General features: G+C 36.0%; 2 protein-coding genes across 2 annotated transcripts in view; one reads left to right on the forward strand and one right to left on the reverse strand.

The window, feature by feature from the left end:
• LOC133621680 (lysozyme g-like) overlaps positions 1-4,054 on the reverse strand; it is a 5,829-nt gene extending 1,775 nt beyond the window's left edge. Inside the window, exons 1-4 of the mRNA XM_061983936.1 lie at positions 3,956-4,054; positions 2,895-2,950; positions 2,722-2,799; positions 2,427-2,623 (exon numbers count right to left, since the gene is read on the reverse strand). Coding sequence (XP_061839920.1) covers positions 2,427-2,623; positions 2,722-2,799; positions 2,895-2,898 — 279 coding nt within the window. The 5' untranslated portion in view covers positions 2,899-2,950; positions 3,956-4,054. The remainder of the gene's footprint in view (positions 1-2,426; positions 2,624-2,721; positions 2,800-2,894; positions 2,951-3,955) is intronic.
• Positions 1-9,331, forward strand: part of LOC133621682 (uncharacterized) — a 50,033-nt gene extending 40,702 nt beyond the window's left edge. Inside the window, exon 9 of the mRNA XM_061983940.2 lies at positions 6,891-9,331. The gene's annotated coding sequence lies outside the window, so the exon portion shown is untranslated. The remainder of the gene's footprint in view (positions 1-6,890) is intronic.
• The last annotated feature ends 821 nt before the right edge of the window (positions 9,332-10,152 follow it).

The raw sequence follows: 10,152 nt of genomic DNA on the forward strand, positions 1-10,152 counted from the left end.
TTTGCAAATTCACTACATCGTTGAATTTCAATAATTTCGATCTAATGAAAGTGTTTTGAGTGTTTTCTATATCCAACATTATGTATTATTCTAACTGATCTTTTTTGTAACACGGTTCATGACTGAAGCATACTTTTGTAGTTATTTCTGCACAAGAACTCAGATATCGAGCAGTACAGAATTTTGCTTTAATCATAATAGATGTAATTTTTGACACTTTATGTTGCATATTTTTTAAGACATTTCCAGTTCATTTTATCATCAATCTTTATACCTACAAATTAGATTTCATTTACGCTTTCAATGTCTATTCTGTCTATTTGTATTTTTTTTCTACTGTTACCAAATAGCCTTATTTTAGTTTTACTGAGGTTTAAGAATAGTCTGTTTTTGTCAAACCATCTCTTTAATGTATTCAGAGATTTGATAATTAATAAGATTGTTTATCGATTTTTTCCCCAGCACCCCTAGCAAATGCACCCTAAGTAGCTGGTGACACAAGTGAGTACCAATTGTGTCGTGATTACAAGGGCTGATTGGGAGGATTCAGAGTCGAATCGTCTGATACTGGGAAGAAAGCAAGTTTATACTTGAGGATGCCTCCGCATACAGCAGGTGTGTTGGAAGGATGAATTGATTACGTTCATCATCATGTTTTCTTTAAATTTTAGTCACTCAATCATTGATTTATGATGAAATATTAGTAAAATATTATTGCGTGTAGCAAAATAGTTATCAGAGAGTAACAGATACATTTTAGTTTAGGCTGTTAGTTCAGCCTTTCTCAGAGCGGGTGCTGCTTCCTGGTGTGATGTCACGTCTCTAAAATCATTCGACGTGTTTTGGCCTCCCACATTTCTTATGTCAAATATATTTGTCTGCACACAATAATTTACCGTATTTTCCGCACTATAAGGCGCACCTAAAAACCTCAAATTTTCTCAAAAGCTGACAGTGTGCCTTATAATCCGTTGCGCCATGTATATGGACCAATATTGGGCCACAACAGGTCTCGCAACTACGGTAACCATCCGCCGACTTTATTTATTTGCGCGGTGCATGCTGGGATATATGACTGCGCGAGGCGTGCCGTTTCATTTCCATTTGTGTGTTTATGTAAAGACCCCAAAATGGCTCCTATTAAGAGACACGCTTACGACGCAGAGTTTAAACTCAAGGCGATCAGTCACGCAGTAGAACACGGGAATAGAGCAGCAGCGGGCATGTTGGATGCCGTATTCGCCCAACTGTTTAATTCGGACACTGAAGAAGAAGAATTCGAGGGATTCGTGGATGAGGAATAACTTAATAAAGTGAGCTTTACATGTTTATTTTGTGTGTTGTGTTGTGTGACATTAACGTTTGAGCAACGTTGAGTTATTGATATATTGTTATTGCTCTGCACTATTTCGAGTGTTACTATATTGTAATTGCACTAACTTTTGACTTACCGTATAAGTATCAGACTGTTTTGTACGTGTTTATTGAATGGAGGAAAAGTTCCCCTCCACTACGTGATATAAATGTTGCACTAATGTTATACATTGCTGTTGTTAAAAGGTAAACGAAATACTACGTCACTGACTTTACCTCGGGGGAATTAATAAAACAGCTGTTTATTCATTATGGGAGTGAACGGAGTTGTCAGAACGCTGGTTTGTAATCTATTAATAAAGTTTGACTGACCTATCTGTCTGTTTTGTTGACATTCTCTTTAGCGCAGCTCCATATGATGAATGCACAACGTAACCCCAGCCTTTACTGTAGCGTCTATTCTATGCGCCTTATAATCAGGTGCGCTTTATATATGAACAAAGTTTTTAAATATGCCATTCATTGAAGGTGCGCCTTATAATCCGGTGCGCCTTATAGTGCGGAAAATACGGTACTAATAGTGTTGGGAGGAGTTTTTTACAAAGGGATGTGCTTAAGGCTCGTCGGCACACTACAGTTTAGTCAAGTTTGATGTCCTCTTGGTGCTGCGCCAGACTCGATGACCTCACCAAAAAGTCACAAATTTGATCTTTGTTTTATTTACTTTAATGTAAGACTGTATTTATTTTACAAGTACCTTTGGAACTTGGAAATACTCACGTACAGTAAAAGCTGGGGCACGTCCATGGGACGTGACTGACCTCTAGTGACCAGTCAGTATACACTACTGCATATCCCGACCTGTTTATTTTTTATTTTATTTTTATTTTTTTTAACGCCATTGTTTTTTCTGATCGTCGACAATGGGCAAAATCTAAGGAATCAGATTTGACTATGAAAATCTTTCATTAAAACCAGCCCAGTGATTACAAACATGGTTGTAGCATCATGGTCTGAGGCTGCGGTTCTTAAAAGGTTTTTAATCCCCAAGTCCTTACATATTGAGCCACACCACTACCTCATTCTATTAAAAAATATATATTTATACCAACCTGCATGAGGCCCCAGCCGTTGCCACCGTCACCCCAGCCATTGTTCAGTGTATTCCCAGCCCTGGATTCTCTGGAGACGATGCCAGCAATGAGAGCAGGAGCAATTCCCTTTTCATTTCCCACTTGGGTAATGATGGACTTGTACTGGTTCATTCTGGACAGATCTGTTTGTGCCATGGCGTGAGACGCCGGCACACCTTTAAAGAGACACAACACAGAAGCATGTGGGTGGCAGTGATAGCACACAGGTGCATTCACAGTCCACAGGTAGCAAGTGGATGTTATTATTAATTACCTGTGACACTCAAGTTGTCTTGCCGAGATGTTTCTGGTCCCGCACCAGTTGTGTCAGCTCTCATGATGTCCCCGTAAGCTAAAAAACCCCAAAAAAAACCAATCAAATGTCTTCATTAGACTATTTGTCACTAAAATGGATGCATCCTTCACTGTTAAAAAAGCAGCTCTTACACATTGTCCTTTGTAGTCTTGTACGAGTCTCTGTCCACCTTTAGTAGAGTTTAAAACTGTCATCAATAAAATAGAAAATAGAAGAAACCATTAAAAGTCAATATAATGATTACATTTGCATATCAGTTAAACAGGAGAAAAACTTGCAACATTTTTATTTACCCCCAAATAGCTTACCCGTTAGCATTAGGCTAAAATAATTATTTGTCCTATTTCAATATATTAGATGAAATAGTAGTAATGGTTAAATGCATGTACATATGTGTAAAATGTTATTGAAATAGTAGTAATGGTTAAATGCATGTGCATATGTGTAAAATGTTATTGAAATGTCTATAAGAGGTATTCTATTTATAATTTTCAATAAAAACAACGCTAAATAAATAAGCACCTCTCAATAATATATTAGTACTGTACAGTAAATATATTAGTCCAAGCCTAATATGTTTAAATCGTTGTTGTGGCTTGTGTATATAAATAAACTTTGATTGATTGATTAAATGTCAACAAATAAACAATACTATACCATTTAAATAAACCAACAATAATAATAATTTTAGTTAAAAAATTATAATAATTTTAGTTAAAAAATTTAATTAAGAAATAAAAAATAAAATACATAAATAATTGTAATAATAATTTACAACACACTTATGTACTTCCTGTGATCTTTTTTTTTTTTTTTGGTGTGCAAAACTTTCGCTCGGTGTGCAATATGGATGTTAAGAGAATGTTTTTGTTTTATCATTTGTTCATTTATATGAATCGTTTAGTGTGAAATTGTGTTGACCACTGAACGAAGAAATAATAATCTAAACTGAATATGTGTATATGTGCAGAGTGGTGTTATTTTGTATTATTTTTTTATTACTCTTTACTTTTGTTGCTGTATGTGAAATCTGCGCCGCAAACAACACATTTCCCCATTGTAGGATAAATCAAGTCTATCCTTTCATATCCTAATAAATGGCAACCATGGATGGCATTCTACACTGAGAGGAATTATTGTAGATATGAGTGAACAGATAAGTATAGGTATAGATGTTTTCCCATCCACTCACCTGTGTTTGATGGTGTCTTGTTGGTGTTCAGCGTGTCTTCCAGCCAGTCAGCCTTCTGCAGTGTTCCAGCAGCTCCCCTTCTGCTTTTATATTGTTTCCTTCTTCTCTGCCTGTCCATCCAGTTCATCAAGGGGTTTTCCCGGCACTTTTATTTATCCTACACTCCCTAGCAATCTTACTTTTACTTTTCTTTTTGCTCTGCATGAATTACAAATAGCGCATAAGGCTGAGACACATCAATTTAGCAAAACCACAGTTGGATGTTTTTCAGACCAAGGTTTACTAGTGTACGTCACCACCTGGGATGAAGAGCCACATTCCGGCCCCCACACAACACACAACAAAACACTTTAAGACCAATGTCTTGAAAAAATATATCACTCTTGAATCAACACAGTAGTTAATACTATGATCAATGTTAATTAAAATACTAAATGTGGGATGTAAATAATAATGGAAGTATAATTGTTTGTATATAGTATATAAATTGGTACAAAGGTTTAACACGTGTACTAGGATATTTCACATGCCTTTACTGTGTATATAATTGAAATGTGTTTATGTCGTGTATAATGTGTATTTATAATATGTTGTACAAAAGACATTTCATATTTTTCGGAAGTTCATCTTGTACTTGACATTGTTTATAGGGTTAGGCGCAATAAGTGTTCAACTTCAGCCTAAACCCTTTCGGTCTGCAATATTTTCATTTTCAATCTATGAATGTACAACTGTTTGTTTATTTTGTTGACCATTGACCGAAGAATAATAAACTATTATTATTATTATTATTATACACAAGACTCCTATAGGGCCCCACCCTAAACCCAACTTCACCGCCCCATACTCAAATACATGCACACCCATATATTTACAAGCACTACAACACTAATTATTGCCCAGATGTGGTTCAAACCAGCTTTTTAAAACTGATTTACTGATTGACATTTTGAAGATGGGATCCTATATCTCCCAACATGTCTAGATAAACCTAAATCTGGCGTGTCAAACTCGTTTTCACTGAGGGCCGCTTGTAACCATGAATAATATATACATGTATAAGGATTTACCTCATGGTTGCCCTAGCACAGGGGTCGGCAACCCGCGGCTCTAGAGCCCTAGTGGCTCTCTGGAGCTTTTTAAAAAATTTATGAAAAATGGAAAAAGATGAGGGGGAAAAAATCTATTTTTTGTTTTAATATGGTTTCTGTAGGCGGACAAACATGACACAAGCCTCCCTAATTGTTACAAAGCACATTGTTTATATTAAACATGCTTCACTGATTCGAGTATTTGGCGAGCGCCGTTGTGTCCTACTAATTTTGGCGGTCCTTGAACTCACCCTAGTTTGTTTACATGTATAACTTTCTCCGACTTTCTAGGACGTGTTTTATGCCACTTCTTTTTCTGTCTCATTTTGTCCACAAAACTTTTAACGTTGTGCATGAAAGGTGAGTTTTGTTGATGTTATTGACTTGTGTGGAGTGCTAATCAGACATATTTGGTCACTGCATGACTGCAAGCTAATCGATGCTAACATGCTATTTAGGCTAGCTATATGTACATATTGCATCATTATGCCTCATTTGTAGCTATATTTGAGCTCATTTAGTTTCCTTTAAGTCCTCTTAATTCAATTTATATCTCATGACACACTATCTGTATGTAATATGGCTTTTAATTTTTTGCGGCTCCAGACAGATTTGTTTTTGTATTTTTGGTCCAATATGGCTCTTTCAACATTTTGGGTTGCCAACCCCTGCCCTAGCATTTGATTACATGTTTTTACAGACGCTGTTCAAAAAATGAGATTTTACTGTTTAGAATTTTACCATAAAATTTGCGGTGATTTTTTTTTCCAGCATGTTACTGTAAATGGAATGGAAAAACAGTACGACTGAAACAGTACGATAAAATTCATGCAAATGGGCGCCAGTTTTTTTTTTACCACAGTTGCTGTTTTTATAGTCTATTACTGTAAATGGAAAAACTGTACCAACGTTGTTTTTACGGTGAAAAAGTGGCAGCTCAGTTGCCAGAATTTGACCCTAAAATCATTTACGGTAAAATTAATTTTTACAGTAGAATTTGACACTATAATTTGACATATAAGTCATCATAAGTCAGGCAGATATTTAAATATTTTTATTCCAACAAAAATATTCGGATTGTATGTGTCATGATCCGTTACCCGGATCATGGCAGGATTTATGTTGGTAATGTTTCTGTTTTAGTCTGTTTCCTGGGTGCACCCTCTTTCCCTGTTTACTGTTGGTTTCCATGAGCACCGATTCTCCTCACCTATCTTAGTTTTGCAATTAGTGTTCCCACCAGGTGTTTTGGTTAATCACTCCCCTTTATAGTTTCCTGTCACCCAGCAGTAGTTGCTGGGTCAATGTTTGCTATAGGCAACATTTACGTTCTCCTGTTTTTTCTCCTTGCTGCATGTAGTAAGTTTATACATACTAGCATTCCTTGTTTTTTCACCCTTGGTGACATTTTGTGTTTTTTAGCTCCATGCTTGCTAGTATCCTCAGTTTGTATTTTTGATCCTGCCTTAAAGTAATTAAAACCCTTAAATCTTAGCTGCACGCCGCTCCTGCTTGTTTTCTGCCTTGGAAGGAACACTACAATCGCAGCCATGCGTCGAAGACGTAACAGTATGATAATACAATTATTTTGTTGCATGATTAGATAATGTTGCAGTTAAAAAAATAGCATGCTAACTTTTTTTTAGCTAATTTTGCAGAAGTTAGCATTTCAGTTTGACTCGGACATGACAGAATTCACACGCAATGTTTTCCGAAATTGCATGTTCTAGTTATTTTAGTTATTAATATCATCTATGATTACCATGACCATAATCCATATTCATCTGCTTGGATTTTTGTCATTCTTGTGTCCTCACATCCTTCGTGTTGTGTTTGTGTGCCAGGCGAGAAGCACCACCTGTGTCACATATGCGGGAAAGCCAGAACTCCAACCTCATCACCCACAGCCACACCAGTGCCTTCGCTGTCTCTACAGCTTCCAGGACCGATGGGACTTATGGCAGCACCAGTGTTTCCACCCGTAACACATGCAGGTGGGCACCTTGTTCAGAGACATACAGTAGCGGACTATATCGCTCCCTTTCAGAGAAATAGTGGACTATTTGCTCGACTTTGAACATATAGCAACCAGAAATCTGCCAAAAAGGGTTGCGGTAACACAAATCAATCATTTGGTAGTACTTTGAATTGTGCCGATCAACTGGCCACAAATCTGTACTGGATGATATTCTCGAAAATGCATGTGATTGCCTTTGCTGGCTAATACCTTTTTTATGCAAATCACAAATGCAGAACTTTTGGTATCGGTCAATCTCACCCATAGGTGATCGGTATCTGAATCGGCAACATAAAATTCCTGATCAGAACAGCCTTACTTTGAACCCTTTGCAAAAGTCACTCATTTTTCCCACCCTTCATAATCGTTTAGCACACCCAGTCTGTTAGTCATCCTCCATACACCAGGAAGTCGCCTGCTGCCTAACAAACACAAATATATATTTTATTCACACATTTCCGTTTACGATTCAGTCTAAGGAAGATGTGAATCTAAGCAAGGTGTATAACGGGTCACCAACGCGGTGCCCGCGGGCACCAGGTAGCCCGTAAGGACCAGATGAGTAGCCCGCTGGCCTGTTCTAAAAATAGCTCAAATAGCAGCACTTACTAGTGAGTTGCCTCTATTTTTTTCATTTTATTTATTTACTAGCAGGCTGGTCTCGCTCTGCTCGACATTTTTAATTCTAAGAGAGACAAAACTCAAATAGAATTTGAAAATCCAAGAAAATATTTTAAAGACTTTTGGTCTTCACTAACTGACAAAGAAACAGATAACAGATTTGGTGTCCAGTTCAAAGTGTGACATGATTTATTTAAAAATTTGAGAGTTGACTTTTGTATTTTATATAAGTTATTATTTGTACAAACACGGTGCAAAGTAATTCATGATTTGTTAAAAAATGTTAGTGGCTAGCTAGTTAAAATGGGATATTGTGATTTCACAAGACTGTCTTAGAAGTGATCATTTGAAAATGTTCAATTTGAAAAATGTGCACTTAGAGAAAATATAATAAAAAGTGTTGCATATTGATATTTATCTGTTTCTATATATATTTATTGTGAGACATCATTAAGATGATCAGTGTTTCCACAAAGATAAATATCAATTATTATTAATAATAACATAGAGTTAAAGGTAAATTGAGCAAATTGGCTATTTCTGGCAATTTATTTAAGTGTGTATCAAACTGGTAGCCCTTCGCATTAATCAGTACCCAAAAAGTAGCTCTTGGTTTCAAAAAGGTTGGTGACCCCTGGTGTATAAGGTTAAAGTATTCCTATATTTTATGATAAACACAACAATAAATAACATCTTGATATTTTTCAACAAAGCCTTATGGTGTTTTTTCTTTTTTCTTCTTTTCATAAGGTAATTCTCTATGATAAATTACAGACCATAACCCTTTATTTTTTTCTACACTTTGTACCCTGCGGCTTACAAGACTGTGCGGCTAATGTATGGAATTTTTTTATTTTTGCTTATAGCCATATTAAAAAAGTTAAAAAATAAAAATAAAAAAGCAAATGCAATGACAAGGTTTTTTTCATTGTTTTATATTGTTTGTGCTATGTCGCCACCTTTTGGATGAGTTTGCTCACTGCAGGTGACTAAAACTTCATATTTACTAAACCGTCCCATGTGTGATGTCTCTAGAAGTGTTTTCATGCATACACGTGCTATCGCAATGTAATAAAGCTAGCGTTGTTAGCATTAGCTAATATGACAACACGTTTACGAGTGTCTTTGTTAGTATTATTACCTTACAATGGCATTCTTTATGTATTGTATTAGTTTCATAAATTCTCAGTAAATTCATCAAAATGTCACCGTCTTGAGCTGATTGGAGAGCTAGCTTCTGCAGCTAGTGGGTCCATGACGATGACTTCTGTTTTGTTTTTTGTTTGATCATCCTTTTTACTGCCGTGTTACACAGATTGTTTAGAAATGTAAATAAACATTTACAGAATATTTCTATGTAAATAACTCGTTTCACCATGTATATGTCTGTGCCTTATAGTAGTCCGGTGCGGATAATTTTGGAAAAATAAAAAACTTTTCCCTAAAATGTTGTGGGTGTGGCTAATATACCGGTGCGCTCTATAGTCCGGAGAATACGATAATTATTGAGAGATGTGTCGAAATAAAGTTGTAAAGTCTTCATGTTTAAAACTTTTCATTTGATTTGCTTGGTTTAATTTGATCATAATTGTGTTTTAAATTAAAGATTTAGGCTTAAGCAGTTTAATTATTTCTTTTTACTTTGTTATATGGACCCTATTTGAACTTTATCAGTGAATTTTCTGAGTTTGTTGCTGATCTACTGACGCACGCAGATGATATTATTATAGTGGGGATTTTAATATCCGTATGGATATCCCGTCAGACCCGCCGTGCGTGGCGCTCCAGACTATAACTGATAGCTGTGGTCTTACACAAATAATAAATGAACCCACACATCTAGTCGTTGTCCAGGGTGTTACCACCTCTAAAGTAATGTCCGATTACTATCTTATAAAATTCGCAGTTCTTACTCATTGTCAACAAACTACTAATAACCAATGCTTTAGCAGCCGCCACATTAATGCTGCCACAACTACGACTTTTGCCGGCCTACGACCCTCAGTATTGGCACCATTTCCAAGTTATATGGGCTCTATCGATAACCTCATTAAAAACTAAAAAAAGGCCCCTAAAAGGCGTACCCTCTGGTTCACAGAAGAAACCAGAGCTCTGAAACTATAATGTAAAAGCTGGAACGCAAATGGGGTGCGACTAAACTTGAGGTTTTTCCATCAAGCATGGAGAGATCGTTTAATAACTTATACAGGTAAAAGCCAGTAAATTAGAATATTTTGAAAAACTTGATTTATTTCAGTAATTGCATTCAAAAGGTGTAACTTGTACATTATATTTATTCATTGCACACAGACTGATGCATTCAAATGTTTATTTCATTTAATTTTGATGATTTGAAGTGGCAACAAATGAAAATCCAAAATTCCGTGTGTCACAAAATTAGAATATTACTTAAGGCTAATACAAAAAAGGGATTTTTAGAAATGTTGGCCAACTGAAAAGTATGAAAA

This window comes from Nerophis lumbriciformis, linkage group LG25 (genome assembly GCF_033978685.3).
Source record: "Nerophis lumbriciformis linkage group LG25, RoL_Nlum_v2.1, whole genome shotgun sequence".
Taxonomy (NCBI): Eukaryota; Metazoa; Chordata; class Actinopteri; order Syngnathiformes; family Syngnathidae; genus Nerophis; species Nerophis lumbriciformis.